The sequence below is a fragment of the Pundamilia nyererei genome, unplaced genomic scaffold (genome assembly GCF_000239375.1).
Source record: "Pundamilia nyererei isolate P.nyererei 1_Seehausen unplaced genomic scaffold, PunNye1.0 scaffold00014, whole genome shotgun sequence".
In the NCBI taxonomy this organism is placed as follows: domain Eukaryota; kingdom Metazoa; phylum Chordata; class Actinopteri; order Cichliformes; family Cichlidae; genus Pundamilia; species Pundamilia nyererei.
This window is the reverse complement of record NW_005187415.1, coordinates 4422357-4444964: the sequence shown is the minus strand read 5'-3', so window position 1 is coordinate 4444964 and position 22608 is coordinate 4422357. Positions and strand designations below refer to the sequence as shown.

At 38.8% G+C, this 22608-nt stretch overlaps 2 protein-coding genes across 3 annotated transcripts in view; one reads left to right on the top strand and one right to left on the bottom strand.

Annotated features, from left to right (window-relative positions):
* Positions 1 to 713, bottom strand: part of LOC102202536 (ras-related protein Rab-19-like) — a 3613-nt gene extending 2900 nt beyond the window's left edge. The window contains exon 1 of the mRNA XM_005725239.1: positions 459 to 713. Within this exon, the coding sequence (XP_005725296.1) occupies positions 459 to 653 (195 nt within the window). The 5' untranslated portion in view covers positions 654 to 713. The remainder of the gene's footprint in view (positions 1 to 458) is intronic.
* Positions 714 to 3179: 2466 nt separating this feature from the next.
* On the top strand, positions 3180 to 11679 carry LOC102202072 (tetraspanin-8-like). Of its 2 annotated transcripts, none has more exons than XM_005725238.1 (9): positions 3180 to 3423; positions 4053 to 4118; positions 4474 to 4587; positions 4734 to 4808; positions 4925 to 5023; positions 7135 to 7221; positions 9940 to 9999; positions 10241 to 10324; positions 10414 to 11679. In XM_005725238.1, the coding sequence occupies exons 1-9, from the start codon at positions 3343 to 3345 to the stop codon at positions 10516 to 10518; spliced, it is 771 nt and encodes a 256-aa protein (XP_005725295.1). In that variant the 5' UTR covers positions 3180 to 3342; the 3' UTR covers positions 10519 to 11679. The 2 variants fall into 2 exon arrangements, with proteins under 2 accessions (XP_005725295.1, XP_005725294.1); XM_005725237.1 differs by having other exon boundaries at positions 4474 to 4593.
* The last annotated feature ends 10929 nt before the right edge of the window (positions 11680 to 22608 follow it).

The following is a 22608-nucleotide window of genomic DNA, read 5'->3' as shown; positions in this document are numbered from 1 at the left end:
TTACTCATACAAAAGGTCAAGCAGAGAAACCTGAACTACAGGTCCTTCGTGTGAGTGGCTGGCGTGACCCGTTTACAACTCAGCATACAGTAACTCGCACTGTAACCGAACGACTCCCCATTGTTATATCATTTACTGAGAAAATGAGAGAAGTTCATCACATCTGCACATTTAAAAGAACTATTGTTCCATTCATCCAGGTTCCTCACTCCTCATGACATGAGCAGACCTGTCCTAAATGATATATTTAATCTAATCAACAGCATATGGACCAGCTAAAGTGACTTAAAATAGATGTATTAACTAGTACATTAACTAGTAAGCCAGAAACTTAACTTGGATTTTTTTTTTAGCCTAACTCAAGCCTCAGAAAAGGAAAAACCCAAACTCTTCCCAAAAACGCTACCAACTGCCTTTCACACACACACGCACAGACACGCACATTACGGGGAACTCACCTTCACCTTCTTCCCCTCAATGTTCAGTGTCCGTACAGTGAAATCTACTCCGATGGTGTTCTGCTGTTTCTCTGAGAAAATCCCAGACTTGAAATTCTGAATCACGCAGGTCTTCCCCACGTTTGAGTCTCCGATAAGGATTAACTTAAACAGGAAGTCAAAAGTATCATCATGTTCAGGTGCTGGCATCTCCATGATGAAGTCACAGCAGAGTGTGTGTCTTTTCCTGGGAATAAATGGAAGGAAATGATCCCTCCAGTAATGTAGATCGCTAGGAATGGGTTTTCTTTGAGGGTAAGAGACGCTGGGTTATCTTTGAATTTGAATCAAGACTCAGTCACAAGAAGGAATATGGATATCAAACTTGTGGTGTGTTCAAAGTTTCAACAGGGAACAACTGAAAAAATGCCCTGGCTCCTTCTTCTTCTAACAAAATCTACAGTTGGTAAGCAGGCTAGATTTCCATCAGCAGAGTAGGTTTAGGTAAATATGGCCTGCAAAACCAGTTTAAGGCTGGTGGAAGGTTTGTTAAGATAGAGAGCAGTTCAAAGGTTAAAAAAGCTTCAGACAATCCATCCAGTCATTCAAAAAAATTTCCTAATAAGGCTGCATGTCTTCTGTTTTTAGTTCAGTCTGCCCCTCTTGTGTTCTTTCAAACAAAACCGTCTGAGTTCTGCTTTTCTTTTCAGCAACTTCTCAGTTGTTGACCCACTTTTTAGCCCCCAGCAAAAAACAGCACACGGCCTGTTGCCCCTTTGCACAGGTTCTGGCTGTCGCAGCAAAGGAGAGCTTCCTCAAAATAAGAATTTTTAAAGATGTGTGTCCGTAATCCAGGTTGTCTAATCCACCTGCTGCTCTTTCACACACGTGTCACTGTGTTTCCTCCACCTGACTCTCTCCCTCCCTTTTATTTTCTTCCCTCACCAGTTCTTCCTGTTTTCTTTTTCGCTGTTTAGAGCACCTGTCGTAACAATAGAAACCTGCTCTACCTGCTTTTCGCAAGTAACCCAGCCCAGCATCATTGTTGGATCCTGGGAAATGGAGTCTGTTGACCACCTACACACACAATATGTCTGCTGAAAATCAGAGAATATTACATTATTGAAACTAAGCATATTTCTTTAAGTATTATACTTGAACTCAAAGCTATTTACATTTTAGGTGCATAGGTTTTTCATATTTATATCCTGTTCATAGCCTGTACATAGCTTGTACTCACTACAGCCTGTACATACTTATAGTTATAGAATATTCACAGCATACCTCATACTGTGTACATTATAACATAATAGACCCATTTCTGTAATATACTTACATATCTATATTATTGCTAATATATATTGTAATATATCTATATCACTAAAGCACTTCTGGATGGATGCAAACTGCATTTCGTTGCCCTGTACCTGTGCATGTGCAATGACAATAAAGTTGAATTCTATTCTATTCTATTCTATATGGTGATGGGAAAGAGAAAGTGCACTCTTTTAAGTCACTTTTAAAATTTTGCATATTAGAACATAGTAAAAATTTCGGCCTTACTAGTTTCTAAAACATTTTTAGGAAAAACTAAACAAAAATCAAAGAAATGTGTGAAAAACGGAGAAAATTCAATTATTCAGTAGCTTGAAGCACCAACTTTAGTAGCTATTACTGTGACATCGTCAGCCTTTGTCCCAATTCTTTTTACTGTATAAGTTTCAGTTCGCTAATTTATGCACAGCTCTCTTAAGGTCTTGCCTTAAGAGAGGTTGAGGTAGAAGTTTTGACTTCGACTGCGACATTGCAGCACCCTTTTCAGCCATTCTGTTGTAGATTTGATGCTGTGCTTGGAATCATCAAATCAAATCAAATCAATTTATTTATATAACACTTTTCACAGGATAAAAACCACAAAGTGCTTTGCAGTAATATAAAAAAGAAATACATAAAATACATTAATAAACAAACATACAGCACAAATCTAATTAAAATCTAAATAAATGAGTCTTAAGCTGCTTTTTAAAAGAATAAATACAATCAAGGCAACGTAATGATGGAGGGAGAGCGTTCCACGACCTGGGGGCCACCGCTCTAAAAGATCTATCACCTCATGGTCATGACGCATGACCCCTTTTCAGCCAAGCTTTAGCCATCAGATGGATGTCCTCACATCTGACTGTAGAACACTGAGATGCACAGAGGAGTTCTGTGGCTGCAAAATAAGCCCACAGGCGTACTCAAAATGTGTACTTTCAAAAACTGCATCTTCAATTTACTTTCATTTTTGTTCAATAAATAATGACATGGTGTAATGCCATGTGTCACAGTTCATCTCAGACTGTATTTTCTTAATTAAAGACCACAAAAAACGACCATTTAAGGACCACATAACTTTGAATTGTATCCTAACACATAAAACCTTAGAAGTGATAGAGGGTGTACTTTCGTTTTGTCATTTTTTTAGGTGAAATACAGCATTTTTGTTTTACATTATATATAATGTAAAATAGGCATACAAATATATACATTGGTATGCCTGAATGGATTCAGAAACCTGGCACATTGTAGTTAGACATGCACAGATTAACATTTGGCGGCCCGAATAAATTAGCCTGTCTTACTGAGTTTTGTTCAGAGGATACGAGCGCTTCCTCGATGCTAGCTGTGGCCATGTGGCAAGAGCCACTCTGCCTTTAACCGCGGTTAAGCTAAGCATTACTCCCGGATTCCAATATTTCCGAATGCACCTGAAAGCGGCACAGACCCCTCATCCAGCACATCACAGTGACGTCCTGTGCGGATACAGCAGACAGATGCCCTGACTGCTACGGTCCCAGGTCTACATCCGTAACGTTTTCTCCATGTAAAAGGGCGTTTTAAAGCCCGGGGGAGCAGCAGCAGAATGCAGCGGAGCGCGGTGGTCGTGGTGGCGGATAAAACGAGCTTGAAAAGGCCGTTTATTTTTGCAAATTCAGTCCATATGGTAGGAATTTTAAATCAATGCATTTAAAGCCCAGGGGCCTGTTTGCTATCTTTTTATAAGGTTAAGTAGTTCATTTGTTGTCGTGTTCCCACTCAGATCAATTAATCTAAACCAAACAATGCTGTTTTGTCTGTATACCACGCGTATCGTATGTATGGTTCTTCCAATGTGTTTTTAAGGTTATAGACTAAGAAGTCATCAGAAATGGGGGTGAAATTGCCATTGTGATGAATTTCTGCCTTAATATAAGGACACCCATCCTTTTCCGTCCATCCTCACCCCAGCATCTTCCCTTCAAATCACATATGCAGTATTCTCACATTGGTAATGTTTACAGTGTTCTGTGTTTTCCCAGCTGAGTCACATGTAAAGGCCTTCTGTTTTGCTGTGCTGTTACCTTGCTGTTCAGTACTTCTGCCTTCCATCTGCACTCAAAGGAGCTGCTGCTCCTTTAAGAAGTGACACCCATGATTTAAGCCCTAAACTGAGAATCTTTGCAGTTCCACATTCCCCGAGCTGCAAAACAAGCAGACCTATCATTAACCTCAAATATTTATTTCATTGTGACATCCTCTTAACTCAAAGCTGTTTGCGCACTTAACACATGTTTGCGTTCTTCCTCTCCAAAGGCGCTGTGCTTCTTCTTGCTGACAATGACAGTGGCTTATCATCGAGATATCTTACAAACTGGAAAAGTAAGACCGACTTCTCATGGTTTTGGGGTTTGGAAAAAATAGTTTCAGATGTGTGCATTTATTGAAGGTGGCAATAATGCTTGCCAGGCTTCAGTGGAGACAACTGGGGATTTATACTAGGGGTCTCATCAGTGTCCTTGAGGAAGACAGTGAATAATCATCATGCTCAGTGCACATCTTCTGAATGCAAGCATGACTATTAACCTCAAACAAACCTTAAAAGTGAATGTTAAGTGTAAGCGAAATTCAGGTCGGGTGAAATCTTTCACAAATGTTTGATTCAAGGCTTATTCATCAAAACTGACAAGTCCAGTCGGTGTATCATTTTAACACCATTGTGGTTTTTCCTCTTCAGATGGTGTCTACTGTTTCCGTAGTGATGTTGTACGTGATAGAGATTGGCTGCCTGCTGCTCTCGGTGCTCGGCGTGTTCGGAGCCTTCAAAGAAAAGAGATGGTGTTTTATTCTGGTAAAAGTGTGTTTGTGTTGCTGCTGCGCATGTGGGTCAAATCTATGTCAAATAACAAAGCTCGACTCATTCATTATTCTTGTTTTCGATTTCGTTCATTCGATTTCTTTGTCACTAAAACTTTCACTGATTTTGTTTGTGTGCAGTATGCAGCTGGGATGGCAGCAGCCAGTCAAACAATAATTGTTAAAGCAGCACTAAGTTACCAAGATATTTATGAGGTATGGCATTACGTGAAGGCCCTGCAGTAAAATGTCACCTAAAGCTGCTAAAAAAGCTTTTGCTGTGGTCTTAATATGCTAAGAGAAGATTTTAATGTTGATTTCTCTCTCCTCAGAAACGTGTGGTCAATGAAGAGTCCAAGCTGCTGTCCATGATGCCACTCACTACAACAAGCCAAGCCAACAAGACATGGCTGTATCATATTCAGCAAGAAGTAAGCAGAAGTTACTTATACAGTGGGGGAAATGATTATTTGATCCCCTGCTGAATTTGTAAGTTTGTCCATACAAATGGACAGCCTTCTAATTAGTACCTTGAGGCAACTGTTGTTGTTGTTGTTGTTGGCACTATATAAATAAAATCGAATTGAACTGATTTTGATGATAGTTTCATTTTACATAAAAGTGATAACTTGATTTGCATGTCATTGACTTGGTGGTGAAGCCGTTGTTGGCAAGCACAGTAATAAGATGTTTCTTGTAGTTGGTCACCAGGTTTGCACACATCTAAGGAGGGGGTTTGACCCACTTCTCTTTACAGAAACTGTAAAGAGAAGCTTCTGCTCCTTCAGCTCCTTTGACATTTTTTCTATAGGACTGAGATTTGGAAACTGGGTAGGCATTAATGAGCTTCTTCTTTATGCACTCCTTTGATTCGTCTTAGCATGTTTTGGGTCATTGTCATGCTGGAAGATCCATCCATGACGCATCTACTGTGTTCGGTCTGTCTAACGGAAGACGTACATTCAACGGTACACTGCCCCATCTGTTGACCCCTCAGCGCGGTGAAGCCATCCTGTACCCTTAGCAGAAAAACACCCACAAAGCATAATGTTCCCAACTCTGTGCCTAACTTTGGGAAGGTGTTCGTTGAGTCTGTGCAGGTCTACAATCTTGTCTCTGACATCCTTTGGAAGCTCTTTGGTGTTTCCCACGGTAGTGGAGAGGTTGGAATGCAAGAAATGGATTCTGTGGACAGCTGGGATTTACACACATAACTTTGAGATCAGGAGTATCTGCAATCGATTGATCGATTGTGAAACAGCAAGTCTGTGCGAACCAGAATTCTGGCTGGGTTAGAGGCGATCAAATACTTATTTCACTCATTTACATGCAAATCACTTAAAAACTTTTATGCAATGTGTTTTTTCTGGCTTTCTGGTCTGTCACCAATAAAACAAAACTGTATATTAAACAGTTTATTTCTTTGTAAGTGAGCAGGGAATTCATTTCATTTCAGCAGGGAATCAAATAACTATTTCCCCCATGTTAGGGCCAAGTTTTTAATACTATGTGTTTAAGTTCTCCAGTACAAACATCTCAAACACCTTGGCGATACAACCTTGGTTCTCTGTGGTAACACAGACCATTATATACTTGCTTATTCCCTTTAGAAACAAACTGAAGAAACTGAAGTTCAGGCTCCCTGCTAGCTCCCAAACCCAGTATATTCCGCTGTAATCTAAAATAAAATTTGATTGCCCATTTATCCATTTTTTACACTTATCCTTATATCAGCGGGCGGTGTGCAGCCTATTCCAGCTACCATAGAGCAAGAGGCGTGGTTCACCCTGGTAGACTTTTTGTTGTATTTCATTCCAATTTGGCTGATAAGTGTTGCTAGTTATGGAACTGTAAATAGAAACTATAATGTAACATTATGATAAAGGTCATGACTTATTTTTGCCCTGTTTGTTTCAGCCAGCTTTTAGCAACTTTTAAATCTACAGTATGTTAGGATACTCTGACATAAAAGTATGTTTTATGTTAAAAACACTAACCTCTTTTTGAGTATTAAAAAGATCCAAAGTGTGCCTGCCTCTGCTAACTGCTGACTTTTGCCTTTTTTGTATACAGCTAGCATAGTGCAGCTGTGCTAGCTACACTTTGCTAGTGTGAAAGTGCTTTGTTGTCAATCATGCACGCCAGAAACATCTGCTATTACTTGTTTTCTGGTCACCACTGACCACTCGTGAGTGTTGTTTGGTTTTGTTTTTTTTAATTTGGCTGCCTCAGGAAGGAAATGTTGGGTTGCATGCATTATGCTTAAACAAAAGAATAGGCCCATTACAGTAGCGATGTTCAGACCCGTTGCTTTAATGACAATACTCTCCCTCTGACGCCAAGAGCCTTCCTGAAACTCGTATCTTTGGAATAAACACAAGTCTGTAGTGAAGGTTTCCAAATCCAAACCGAACTAAAGGTCAGAAATCAGTGCTACACCTTGTGTTAATGAAACTTTAAAGAACTGTTGCAACTTTTTACTAAATGATACAAAAAAGAATTACTGCTGGACCTGTTTTGAACCTTTGTGTTTCACCTCCAGCTGGAATGCTGCGGTCTCGTTGAAGGTTACAAAGACTGGGGCTCTTCCATCCCTTCATCCTGTAACTGCCAATATCCAGGAAAATGCGTGAGTGTCTTTCTTTTATAAGAACAGTGGTCATTATGTTCATCTCTGGTCCTGTAACCACACATTGTCCTCTAGAAACTGAGGAACCAATGACATATTTAAATTAGCAGTTTCACTGGTGAAACTTGAAGACACAATTGGTTTTCCCCATCGCAAGTGCCAGTGTAATTTGAGTCCAAGTAAAGCAGTTTTTTCATTTAAATATCCAACTAGCAATACGATGAATGTAGTTATTTATTTCTCTTTGACTCTGTGTATAGCTTAAGTTGTCTTGGATTGAGGTTAACTAGTTGTTGTTTATCCACAGACCAAAGTAGAACTCATACAGTTTTAATGGAATACTGCATTTGAGATATTTCTGAAAAAGATTCAGGCATACCTAAATAAAAAATCTAAATGGAAACTAAAGTTGAATGTATTCTACACTGTAAACCCAAATGTAAAAGGAATATAGTTAATAGTAAAAAAGTAAGTGCTATTTAGTCCTCTCAGCACATCATGCAAGTACGTACACATTTGGGTTATTTATTTCAACCATTTTTTGTCAAAGTCAGACATTTATGTTTATGATTTTATTAACCTTTCTGTAATTTGTAGCATGAATTTGACTCTGAAACGCTGCAAATCTGTTGGCTCACTTTAAAAAATATCCGGATTGCCCGCATGCGTGTTGTGGCTCCCCTGCGGCACTCTGAAAGGGAATCTAAATACATATTTAATGAGATCAGCTGCAAAAATAACTGTGTCCATGGGCCAGATTCACTAACACAGCACGACAGTGAAACCCTCTTTAGGCTTTAAAAAGCTGTTGTCAGGATTTAACAAAGGGGTGCAGTGTCAGTTTTCTGACTGAAACGCAGAGAAAGATGTTTTGGTGGTTGGCCTTACTGTATATGTATTAGTAGGAATTTCCCTATCACTGCACAAAGTTTTGGAAGGAGAATATGAATCTTGCAAATTCGATTTATTAACTTTTGTAGCATGCAGTGCAATGTTACATTTAATGCTGAAAAAAGCATTTGTTATGTTGGGCGTGTGAGTTGTGATAGTTGGGAATGAGAAGGGGAAATGTTATCAGAAAGAGCGTGTAACGGTGATGTGTGGACGACTTAAAGCCTTGAGAGCAGTACTATATGTTCTGTCACTTTTCACAGAGAATGTTTATAGCCATTTCTTTTTGCCGCTCATTATTAATGCTAGTATTTTATATTTAAAAAGTCTCTGGATGTCTTTTCTCAGCAGTGCGCACACAGAGTGGCTTTTGGGTATTTTCTCTCTTTTAAAAAAAGTCTCTACACTGGAGCCATATTGAAATGTCTGCTAACATACAGCGATTAACTTAATTGTGCTAGTGTGTCAGACTTACACTATTAGTGCATGCAGCCTCACACAGACTCCAGAAAAAAAACAAGAAGAATGTGCATATTTGTGCATGTGGAACAAATGTTAATTAATGCAGGGACGACTCATGATCTGATGCTTAAATAATGTTTGGTGTTCTGTGCATCACACAGGGCAGCTGTCATAGATTTCAGGTTTATGTGGTGGAAAGGTTTGCAATAACACACTGAATAATAATCCTACACTCTGTCCTTTGGAGGAAAGATAAGTTCACAGTTATAAAAAAAAACCAACCCATTTTTCTTCAGTCTATTCTCATCTAGAGACACGTGTAAAGCTTGAGCTTACACTGTCATTTATGTTAGGATATAAATTGCTCGTCCTCACTTCCTCATCAGCTGCACATGTTTTGGAGCCACGAATCTGCACTTGTATTTGTATACGAAGTAACTGCGTCTTTGTGGACAAATGAGTGCATTAATAGTTCACCCATCAGACTTTCCATTCTCATAGGGGCATTGTTTTTGCAAATGCATCATCATGTTAATGTGCCCTGTGGCTTTATTTCCCAAAAGTGTTTTTTTGGCTAACCTCACAGTAGCTTTTTGATGCCAAAAAAGGGTTTTTCACTGGCGCAGTTACTTAATCTGGCCCTAAATGACAACACAATTTCTAACAATTAAGCTGTGCATATTTTATTTTTTTACTTGGTAAAAAAAATGGCAAGGACTATAACTCTGATTCTAACTGTGGCATTTCCATCTTTTTTAATAAATATAATTAATCATTTTGTATTAATGTGACATTTTTATCTATACATTCATACGCCACGTCATCCTATACAGTTAAAGCACTTTATCTAACTCGCATATATGCACAGTTTAATGCACAATAAACCTACATGTCGTATGCATGTCTTTGGACCGTGGGATGAAGTACCATTAGTGTTTGGAGGATGAGGCTCAAAGCAGAAGCCTGATTGCTGTGAAGCAATAACGCTACCCACTGCACCACCATGCCACCCGGTGTTTAAATAAGGAGTTACAGTACTTGTTAGTTACTAAAGAAAAATCAGGCTTTGGGTACTTGGTAGGGGTTCGCATACATTTTAACCTCATTCTGGGTTCTTCTAGATAATCTTTTAGCGAACCTAGTTTTTGGGGAATTTCTAAACTTAAATCACTTTATGTTTTTTAGTTTTTTTAGTTCTGGGTTTCAGTGTAGCTTCATCAGCATGAGAGTGTGTTGTGCTGATCAGCAAGCAATAGCAAGAAAATCTGAAAGGAACAATCAACGCCGGGCACAGCTAAAACCAAAACTGGTGAAATTGTCTTCAATTTGTTGCATTGTGCTGTGAGATTTTGTGCTCTTCGACAGATTCGACTACGAGGCAGCGCCACACTCGGGGCTCCAAAGAACCACTATGTTTATCAAGAGGTAAAAAGAAAATTCTTAAAAACAAAAAAAATATTGATTTCTTGTAGACTTTCTTTCTGATTTTTAAATTCAGGCAAAGTTTTTTAACCCCTGCACAGTGAATCATCACCACTTTGCTGGAGGTGTCCTTCCTGCACAGTATAGTTAAAGTATAATGATATAATCTTGTTATCTGGCACAGATGAAGACAAAACTAACTATGCTCCCCTACCCACCTGTACTTTCACTTTTTCGTTCACAGCCTTGCCTTCCAATTTACGTTTCCGAGCTGAAGCTTGCATTCTCGTTGTCGATGGGTATACAGTTTGGAAGTGGAGTGTTTTGGGTATGTGGTTTTTATATATATATTGTTATATGTTGGTGAAAAGCATCTTGAAATATTTTCCTTGTGCTAACTTTTCTTTTCTATTCCAGGTTATTTTACTTGTTATGAGCATCAAGTTGATGGACCAGATCAGAAGGAAACAGGACTTTATGGCTCTTCTCGAATCAAACAGATACGTTCCCGGTGCTTTCTAGCCCCCTGCTGTTTTAATACACGCATCCTAATTTCCATAACCTGGCTGTCTTATCATTTTTCTGTGTTGATGTTTAAATGCATGTCTAAAAGTAATCTACTTGCGCACAGTAGATAAGATTTAAATGACTCGTCTGCCTTACTGCTGTAAAAAAAAATTTTAAAAAAAAGAGAGAGAGAGAAAAAAAGTGCAATTTAATGACATTAATCAATCTGAACTAGTTATCACATTTTCTTATGCTTTTTTTTCTGGCTTTTTGTTCTGTGCATTAAGACTTTTGGATATATATCAGTGAGGCTTTCAAAAGGCAGATATTAATCTAATAATAATTAATCTGCTTCGATGTTTTATTGAAAGCTTGCCTCACTGAAGCCAACTGTAAGTTCTGAGTTTTGACGTATGTACCTCAAGTCAAGATGGCGTAATGAAACACGAATACTTGTCTTAAGCACACATTGACTTTTAAGCATTAGAGCAACTAATAATCTTTGCAAAATAATATTAATAACCTTTATGTAGCAGCTTTTTTAAACACTGTTTACAAAGTGCTTTGATTCAGTTATTCATTTAGCCATGCATATTACTGCATAATCAGGTGAGACAAGGGAATGATTCACATGTCTCTGGGACGGCAGAATGTTTTGATGCCTTGTTATGCACACTGAATATCTGAAACCTTGTCGCTGATTTCAGTTTTTCTTAAAGCACATCTAAAAATTCGACCTTGTGTGATCATGCCCAGCAGAGAGAAGCGGGTGAGGAGGAGGAGAGGGGATTCTATTTTGTTGCACATACAGTAGACACGCAGTAAAATCCTCTTTGATTTGAAGGTTTTGCACAGATGTTGGCAAGGCTGCTGCAAAGAGGTTGTGAGAGGCTCTTGTAGGAAAATGTGCCACCCAATTTCTTGCAGAGACTGTAACGCCCCAACTGATGCAACTCTCACCAAAGAAGCCTTTATGCCACGCCGCGTCTACTTTAACTTGCTGCATGAGCTGCCTGCTGTTGAAACGTCTACTCGACTCATATATTGTCAAATTAATTTAATCTGAAGCAGCAGATCCAGTGTCTACCTGTGCACTTTAACCATTATTGCCTAATATACACGTTCTGGCAACGTATGGTGTCTTTGTTTCTGTCACACACTGTTTTTGTTTTTTTATTTGCATGACATGATGTAATATTTTGTAAATAGAATGAATAAAACAAGTTTTGTCTTTTTTTTTTTCGTCTTCATTTTATTTTGTTTTCGTACGAAACTGAAACTGCCCGTCCTCTTAATGGCGCTAACAGCTCGGTTAACCCAGCAGCAGATGCTGAGGAATGTAAATGATAGTTGTATGCATTTTAAATGTAATAAATTTTGGCAGCTGGCCTAAATGATACAGCACAGTGAAAAAAAAAAGGCACCTCATACTAAACACCAGTATATAACAAACACATCGTATTAAAAAATGAACACAAAGTAGAAATGTAAAACTCGAAATACAAAAAAAAAAAAGTTAAAAAAAAACAACAACAACAACAACAAAACATCGACAAACCAAATTTTATACAGTATAAAAAAATTAAAAGCTACCGAATCATCAAGTATTAAAACAATTCACACATGATATTCAGTTTGTTTTTGATATATGTTTAGTTATATTAGCTTTAAACAGTGCATTTTCACTCAGTGTTGATATCCCAGATCAATAATCTCAATCAACTGAGTTGAAATTCAGAAAGTCATAATAAAGCAGTCCATAATGCAGTTGTAGGATATGATATATTCAATATAACCAATTATCATAAATATATTTATTATTTAGCATGCTTAAATAATGGCCATCACTGCTGGAAGCATCAGAACTAGCAAAGACATCGGAAGTGGTCTGGAGGCTCTGTGAGGGTGGTGCAGTTGCCTGCTTTTGCCTCTGCACCTTAGTTCACTACCGAGGTGTCTCTGTTTCGATTCAGCTGGCACAAGATGGCTCTACACAACACGAGGGACTACATCTACAGGAAAGTGAAACAAAGATTGATTATTTTACTTCCTGTTCATCTTCTGTTGTTTCTTGACTTGCTTTGAGTCCTCTTGCAATTTTAGAAAGAGACTGAGGAGGGCAGAAAAGCCAAAGAAAACAGACACTTGCTCGCCTCTGGTTTCTTTAAACTCCATTTTTCTAGTCTTTTATGCTAAATTAGTAGATTGTGACTGTACTTACCCACAATAATAAAAATCCCAGTAACGTGCCCAAAAAAAATCTTAAATCCATGCATGAGGATTTCAACAAGGTACGTAAGGCATCCCTGAAACAGGAAAGGCTTAATAGGATACATATTTTCTAAAGATGAAACAAACAATTTGCATCTCAGTTGCATAAGATGACACCATAACAGCTTATAGAGTTTGCAAAGGTTCCTGGAAAAACTGATGAGAATGTCTTTAATTCCTGTTCATAAATCATAACAGTCTGATTTTCCTCCCAGCTGCCTCCAAGAGTTTCCACCTAGAAAACATAATCATTTTAAGAAAAAAAAAAGAATGACAAGCAGGGATAACAGAGACCAGAGTAATGTTTAAAAATTTATTTGTAATTTAAAAAAAAATCTGAATAATTTTGGTGTATGTGGAGAGCAAATTTGCTAATTTATCCCAGTTAACTGCCGTATTATCAAAAACAGATTGCATGTAATTGCCAACTTGATGCCATTCAATCACAAAGTGATGCCAGGCCGACTCTGCCTTGTTTCGACTCATTAAAATTGTTTTGAAGTTGGCAGCTGATACAGGAGGTCACTGAACTCGTCCCCATCTTCGAAGCAACATTTCAACATTCAAGTGTTTTTAAATCAATTGGTCCTCCATAATGAATGAACACTACTAATAATGACAGCCTTATATCAACAGGTTCTATTACAGAAGAACACAGTGTAGGCATGTTAGCTTTCACACTTACACACAGATTAGTGGACTCTTTGGCACAAAGGCAGGATTTTGGGATGTTGGACTTCCAGTCCTGGTAGCCCTGAAGTCTACAACACTCCAACTGAGATGGAAGTCAAAGGAGAACATAAGAATACTTAGAGACAACTGCAAAACAACCACTTCCTAATTACCTCAAATTGGCTACAGGTATTAACAGAGGTATGTTTCAGTGTGATTGCAAAAACATGGACATCCTGACTCGCAACCTCAAACTACGAGGTTTCTTACATCTGTCTGTAAATCGTCGAGCAACTCTTTGCTGCTTTCCGTCAGCGGCAAAAGCCTCAGGTATTCCTTCTTCAGCTCTTCAACTAGCAGCACAACAAAAACAAAGTAATATTAAAAATATTATTACAAACAATACTGTGTCTTTTAAAACACATTTTGGATTAAACTAAACAAACACACACACACACACACACACACACACAAAACCCACAGAAACTCCACATTTTAAAGTCAACTCGGTGATACCTCAGGGTGGGAAGCCAGTCCTACGAATAATAGAATGATAACCATCAACAAGACGATACTCTCTAAAATCACTCCAACTGCATACTGTCACAATTTTTCTTGGTTGACCTATTTTGGGATATTTACACGTTTTATTTGTAGGTTAATAATTGCTTAATTCTTTGTTTTGTTATTTATCTTTGGAAGTCAGCCAGGAAGAACTGCAAGGTCATTAACTTTAAGTAAAGGGACTGGTATAGGACCAGCATGCACTGGGGTGGGCTTATGGTTTTTGTTTTTTTTACCAGATTTGCAAGAATCCCTTTTAAGTTTGCAACTGCCAGAAGAACAAGTGAAAATGCAAACTGCATATTTTCAGTCCAAGGTGACAGTATTCTGTTTTTATAGACAATCCCACGTAACAGTCAGGTCTGGCCCGGCTCTAGTGTGAAGCCAGACACTGCTGGCTGACTGGCATGGTAAGGCGTATGTCAACCAGATGTGGGCCAGGTCTGGTAATGATGGCACTGTTTATGTGATGGCGTGCCACATCTGGCCCGATTGTGGTTTGGCTTATGCGTCCCAGATCTGTCGTCTAACCGGCATGAATGTGTTTTCTAGCAGTATCAAGTTACTAAAGTTACTATTTGTACTGGATGTCACAAATCCTCACATCCTGTGAGGTCAGATACAGATTCAATAAGATTTTTCTATTTTATTCTCAGTTTCCAGGAATTTCAATTTGTTGTTAAAAAAAAAAAAAAAAGTGTTTTGGTTTTGTCTCCATATGACTCATTTATTTCACATGAAATGTGTTAAAATGGTATTAAAACACTGTCATCATGTCAGTTTGCTGATAAATGCAAAGATTAATAAGCCATCAGAAACTCAGGGCATGCATTTGAGTATTGGTATGTCACATATTTAGACTGCTGGGGTTGTAGATGTGATTTTAGCGACATGTCTTGGACGTAACTAATATTAACCGTGTTTTGTAGAATGATTTCTAACATTTAATGTTGTTAAGGCATTTTGCTAGAGTTGTAATTTTTCAGTCATGAGTGAAACACTTAAGTTATCTTCAAACAATGTATTTAGCCTTTTATCTTGAAAATGTGTTTCTACCTCGATAGAACAGCATATTACATTTTAACGTTCCCTAAAGTAACATGCTGGGACTGTGAGGGGGGATTTAGCTTTCATAGCAGGCTTCATGATCATGCAATTGCACCCAAAAAATTATTTCATTCCAGGATCAATACAGTTAGAAGAGACCTGATCAGAAAATTGTAATTAAGAAAAGGTAATGCCACTTCCATGTTTAAAGAATATTTTTTTATGGATTAACTCTAATCAGTACTACCTGCTTATTCTGTGTTTACTTCATGTTCTGTTAGGTCTGGGCTTCCCGGTGATCGTCATTCCCTTGATGGGGCTTCAGGAGATGGACTCCCTTAAAAGAAGGAGAAGCCTGTCGGGTTCTGTGGCCCACCTGGCAACTCCAGCCATCTCCTACATCTACAACTGCTTGAGGAGCCAGGAACCTCTCCTGTGGGGCCAGTCCATGCAGCAGGACGCAGAGAGCATCAGTGAGTGGAAACTTATGACGGCAGAAACAAATTAAAGACAGTTAATGTCTCCATTATGCTCCTGTTTCTCTGGTTCACTCTTGTTTTTATCACTTGAGAAATATTGCTAAATTGAGTCCCATTGTATTATGCTCTGAATTGGAAATTGTTACACATGCATTTGTTTCATCTCATTTGCACTATTGTAATTGTTTGTTCACTTGTTTATGTAAGGCCCCTCTTGGAACATCTGCTGGGTTGTTCAGAATGCTGCTGCAAGGTCTCTGACCAAGTCTTCTAACTACTCGCATGTCACGCACCTGCTGATGCAGCTGTACTAGCTCCCCATTAAATTCAGAGTCCACTTTAAGATTATGACTTTGACATTCGGGGCTCTGCATGGACAAGCGCCAAAATCAACATCAGAGATAGTTTACATCCGTACATCCCTAGCAGGTCCCTGGGGTCATGTGATCAGTTCTTGCAGGTTGTCCATAAAACTAAGCTGAAAACGAAAGGTGACAGAGCTTTTGTAACTGTGGCCCCAGACCCTGACACTCTCCCTCTTTGAGTTTGAGATCTGTGGACTCAGTGGTCTCTTTTATAAAACAGCTAAAAACTCTTTTTTTTTTTTAAACTTGCTTTTGGTTCAGTTTTGTTTTATCTTTTCTAAAGCACTTTTTTTTATCTCGAAAGGTTCTATACAAATATAATTTCACTTACTTAAATCTCCATTAGCTGATATAAGAGCTGACTGACAGGCTGTTGGGCAAATTGTTGACTTGATAAATAAATGTCACCCTTATAAACAACAGCAACAGGTCAACCTTTCTATCCATTACAACAGAATTGTCTTCTTTTCAGTTTGTCAATTAAAGGAAGCATTTTGTCATTACTTGACTTCATTGCACAGACACTAGGTGGCACTAACACCTAACACTTTCTCAAGAAATTAAAGTCACCATAATATACATTGTAAACTTGTCAAGGGCATTGCTGTGTCAATATTATGTTATAATGTAAGCAGCAGGCGTAGGACCTTTGTCACTTTGTGCTCGTATTCTATTTTCAAATTCACAGCAGTTCTTTTTCCTGTTTATATGTATGTTTGTGGACAGTTTAAAGTTTATAAGGCACGCCTGACTGTAACAGTAATACAGCAACACTGCAAAATTAGGCAGAGGTGCACCTCTGTCCTTATGATCACATGCATTGTCTCCTACTGTCACCACATTACACAACCATAAGTCAGGTTTTTTTTTTGTGTGTGTGTGTGTTCGTTCTCAGGTAAAACAGTGAGTGAGACAGACCGTGGAGCTGTCTCAGTGGCCGTTGAAGGAGTCTTAGAGCTTCTGGAGGCTTTTAATAAAAGATCAACACAGGTTCCAAAAGCCATCTCTTGCCATTTTGATGAGCCTGCAATGTCAAGTGAGCACATTTGAAGACCTAATTCAATTGATTTATGTTTACGTTATGACTGTTTGCAGCCACATGAATAGTTAATGATGTACTATGGTTGTTGTGTCTCTTTGTGTCATGTATATTGTGCCTGTAGTCAGGAAGGTATGTATTTTTATGGTCTTAAAAAGTCTGATAATGAGCTAAACATTACCCAGAGACAAGTATGTATTTTCTAATTAGCAATTTTTTTTAAAATGTATTTTTCAAATTGTTTAACAGCCAAATCTTCCTACAGAGGGAGAATCCACCTGTGATGTCGTCATGAGTGATGACGACAAGAACGAAGACTCTCACCAGGAAGCATGGACTGTGTTTGAGAAGATGTTTTCTCATTTGTATCATCTAAGGTGGTTGTTTTTGTTATTGGAGTGTTGTGATTCCACTGGTGATTATACTACAGATACCAAATTAGGATTACTTACCAGCACATATGCTGTGATTTAGTTAAATAACTATGTCGCCATCAATTCAAAAGTGGTCGCATTCTGCTGTAACACTGTAGTATTGGGAAAAAAAAACTTAAAGTGAGTAAAGTCTCTTACATAATTTCCCCGGGGATTAATTAATTACATTGATTCTAATAATGATGATGGCTGTAAAAAAAAGAAAAAGAAAAAACGAACAACAACAAAAAACAAAAATGCAAATAACAGCCAAATCTTTCTAATTGTGGAGGAAGAAATTGACAAATTACAAAATAATCCAGCCCAGTTATTAAAAAGTCCATGCTTGGTGACATGAACTAATTTGCCAGGACAAAAAAAAAACCACACTTTGGTGAAGTGTAGCTTGTTTTTTGTTCATTCTGCTGACCCCCTGAAATCTTTTGGTTTCTGTTATGTTGTAGCTCGGAAGTGTTCAAAGCTCTGGGCTGTGACCCTCACACCAGTCACTGCGTTCAGCCAGAGGGAGGTCCTCCACCACCACAGGAAGTCTTGGCCTGTTTGCAAAATCTGTCCATCATGCCAGTTAAAAAAAATACCACAGGACATTTCACTCATCTTTCATTTCAGGTTTGCATAAGGCCCCTTCCTGATCATTCTTTGGATTATAGCTGTGCCTCTTATAGAGAAATGCATGCATCACAGTCACCATTTCACAAATCTTATTTGTACATCTGGATCTGTGTCCTTCAGTAAACTCCACAGAGGAGTTTGATCTTGCTTACCTTTGCCTCAACAAGTAGTTTTTTGAAGGAGTCCTTTAAACCACCACCCGTCTCCTTCTTGTGTGCATGCATTTTATGTTCTCATTGCTCTCAGGCTCCAGAGGTGAACCTCTGCCTGCAATTGTCAGAACTATGTTCCAAAGTACTATGGTGCCTGAGAGCAATGAAAGCATAAAGGACTGGTTTAAAGGACTCCTACAAATTGCCTAATAGCAATCACCTGCTGAGGCGTGGGTGTGTCCTGAGGTGGCCTATCAGCTGGTCATGGGACCTATTTAAAGGGAAGCTGCAGAGCAATGGAGGAGGTCCCAGATATGATGAGAAGGAATGTATAGAAGCGAGGCATCTGATAGGTTGTGTAATGTGGTGACAATAGGAGACAATGCATGTGATCATAAGGACAGAGGTGCACCTCTGCCTAATTTTGGAGTAGTGTATCTCCACTGTTGTTTACTGGGTGCAGTCGTGTTGGGGGAGGGCTATTAGCCAGGACAGCTCCCCGGATGATGGTTTTGGCCCATATCGGTCTGCTTACAGGATGATGGGAGGCTTCTCCTCGTCCACCCGGGACAAGGCTGGCGTGGTCCCGCTCTGAAGAGAAAGTGCTTCCCGGTTGTCAAACATTATCTAGTCTTGTAGATGGTCTGACAGCTGAGAATAATGATGAGTCAATACCAACAGTGTGCTCTCATCTTATGCATGTGAGTTTGTCATTATAGTTTTATTTGTAAGAAAATGATGAACTTCACAATGTGTACCTAATCAAAGAACATTTCATAAGTCAGTTTAATTTCATTGCCCTATGAGAGCTGGAATAAACATATCCTGACAGTTACAGTTGAGCACACTTCAGTTAAATCTTGAAACAGTAGAGACAGATAGAAATAGATTCACCTTTGCATAGACAAAAGCAGATACCGCCTGTGTTCAGTCCATCATATTAAAAAGGAAACTATAACATGCTCCATGTCATCTTGCATCCACGTCTAAATTGTTGACAAGCAGCCCGGTGTTGTTGTTCTGACTGTATTTAAAACAGGGCTGTGCTGTCCATCTTCAAAAGCTGGTATCTCTTGGTGGCGGTATTGGCTATATTAATTATTGTTAATTATAATTATTATATTTTTAGAGTTTTCTGTTTCTCTTATATTTAAAATAACCACACTACGGATGGATACTGTGAGAAGGAACATTTATGTGGATGACTGTTTAAAATCTGTTGCTTCACAAGAAGAGGCAGTGCGCATGCTGCAGAGGCTGATATCTGCATTAAAGGAGGAGCTTTCAAAATGGATCAGCAACAGTCACACAGTGCACATCTCAATCCCAAAGGAAAGGAGAGCAAAGGAAATCAAGGGTCTGGATTTGGATCAATTTCCAATTGAGAGAGCACTGGGTTAGTTCAAGTTCAGAAACTCTCCGCAGGATCGTCCACCAAGTAGAAGGGGCATTTTGTCTGTGATCGGCTCACTGCATGATCCTTTGGGAATCTTGTCTGCTTTCAGTATGCCAGCTAAACTGTTGCTACAAGAACTTTTGTTGACAAAATTTGAAGTGGGACGAAGTTATTCCCCACTCTCCCTCTAAGCGGGGGCGTGATTGGGTGGAGGAGCTCCAGCTGATTCAGTGGAATGCTTTCTTAAACCAAGTTCCACTGGAAGACCAGATAAAGCACAACTTCATCATTTTTCTGATGCAAGTCCGGATGGTTATGGGATAGTGTCATATTTAAAACTGGAAAAGAATAACATCTCAAATGCTGCCTTTAACCTGGGAAAAGCTAGAGTTGCTTCTTTTAAGCAAACTACAATTTCCAGGCTGGAATTGACAGCTTCAGTTCTTGCAGTTTGAGTGAACTAACTTCTGCAAAAAGAGTTGCAGGAAAAGTTTGAAAAATCTGTTTTTTGAACTGATAGCACAACAGTACTGAAATACATCTCCAAGGAAGCCAGAAGATTTAATACCTTAGCTGCAAATAGAATTTATGTTGTTCAAGAAGCAACAGATGTGAATAAGTGGAGATATGTTTCCTCTAAGAAGAACCATGCAGACGACGCATCCAGAGGCATGAAAGCTGAGGATTTTCTCAAATGTAGGAGATGAATAAATAGGCCAGAAGTCAGAGGAATGGCCTAAAATGGATGTGGATCACAGTGCAATTCCTGCAAATGACCCAGAGGTCACAAAGGACCTGACAGTGAGCATTTTTTGTGAAGGAATCACAAGATGCTACAAACTGTCTGATTCATTACTTCTCATCTTGGACAAAACTTCAAATCTCAGTAGCCTGGTTTTAAAGAGACCTTGGTGTTGCTGGGACAAAAGAGGAAAGAGTTTGTTGCTGCAGATCTGAATGAAAATGATCTGGAAAGTCAAAAGAAAGAAATGGAAACAAGAATGGGAAAATCTGACTCAAGAAGATTTGGCCAAAGCAGAACAAGCTGTTATTCAGCATGCACAACAACAGAAATGTAAAACTGAAATGGCTTTAATAAGCAATGGCCTCAAAGCAGTTTCCAAGGGGAAGTTCTCCCTACAAGCTCGACCCAGCATTGGATGCAGGGGAATAAATGTGTTAACACTGATTTTACGGCATTTCCGTCAAAACTTGGCACATGTAGGAAGAGCGTACATCCTGTCAAAACTAAGACAAAAAGACTGGATAGTAAATGCAAATTCGGCTGCCAAGAAAATAATCTCTTGTTGTATCATGTGTACACGCAACAAAGAAAAGTTTGTTGAACAAAAGATGGCGCAGAGAGAGTCCTGCCATACACGGCTCCGTTCACAAATGTTGGAGTGGTCTACTTTGGGCCTATAAGGACAAAGTCTCTTTAAAAGGTATGGGTTTCTTATTCTTTGTTTGACCAGTCGTGCAGTACATCTGGAAATTGCATAAACACTCAGTAAAGACTGCTGTACAAATGCTGTCTGGAGGTTCATCTATAGACAAGGCCCAGTTTCGTCCATCAGATCTGATAATGCTAAACATTTTGTTGGTGCAAATTGAGAGCTGAAAGAGAGCTTGGCTGAGCTGAACTATGCTAAAATTCAAAACGCTTTTATTCAGGATGGCATCAAATGGGACGTTAATGTCCCGGCAGCATCTCACCAAAGTGATGTGTGGGAGCGTCTCATTCGTTCCATAAGGAGTATTTTAGTCTCAGTTCTCAAAAAACAAGCTTTGGAAGATGAAGGCTTCCAAACAGTCCTCTGTGAAGCTGAAGCTATATTGAACGACAGAGCCTTTACCAGAGTTTGCAGTGACTCAATTATCTTGAAGCACTCGCACCCAATTATTTGTTGCTGCTGAAAAACAAACCAATTTTGCCACCAGGAGTGTTTGATCAATGTGATCTTCATGCTAGGAAAAGGTGGAAATGGGTACAGTACATGGCAAAGCTGTTCTGGAAAAGATGGCTTTCTAAAGACATACCTCTGATGCAAGAAAGACAAAAATAGCAGGGGACTAAAAGATGTCTTATACCTGGACATATTGTCTTGATTGCAGATGCTACAGAGACCTGTGTTTTGGAAAGGCCAGTGGCAACACTTCTTTTGCTACTGGAAGCATCGTCTTGAAGAAGTAACATCATCAATGAAGATTAAGGACATGCCGGAGGGAATAGCTCCTTTTTTAAAGAATTTTGAAGTAACTGTGATTGTATGCACAATTAGGTGCCAGAGTGTTGGAGCCATTTATTCTTTATTTTTATTATTTTGAAATTTGTTTATCTTTGTAAGTCAGCCAGGATGAACTGTAGGGCCATTTTCTGTAAGTACTAGGACTAGTATAGGACCAGCATGCACTGGGGTGGGCCTATTTTTCTTTTTTCTTTTTTTTTTTACGAGAGCAGAAGCAACAGGAAAGAGTAAAAACTGATTTTTGTTTATTGCTTGCCAAACTCAATAAATTAACCATAAAACGCAACGTTCAAGTTTTGGACATTGGACTTTTTTTTTGCTTGTGTGTAAAATATCACCACAGTGCAGCAGTGGCTTGTGGATTTTAAATTGTTGAATGTTTGTTTGGACAAACAATGGAATCGTCACTACAAAAGGTTTTCTTAAGATATATAAAACAGATGTGTTGCAACAAATACACAAAGACATATGAAACAGAGGGGGCTTTTCAAAAAATAGTGTAGAGACTTTTTTAGTTTAATCAGTGCCATCATATCAATCATTTTTAGATGAATTCTAATTGTAAAATGTCTTTTAAAAAATCCTGTGGAACAGGTCAAAATTGAGGCATCATTGTACTTAACTCATTCACTGCCATTGACGTCTATAGCCGTCAATTGCAGTGAATGAGTCAATGGGTTTAACTCATTCACTGCCAATGGCTGGCAGTGAATGAGTTAATTAGTTATTTAGTAATTAGTATTGTTAGTTTATGAAAGCTGTAGCCATTAAGAAGTGGGCTTGTAACCTAAGGGTTGCATAACTTGATAAATCATTACTGGTTTC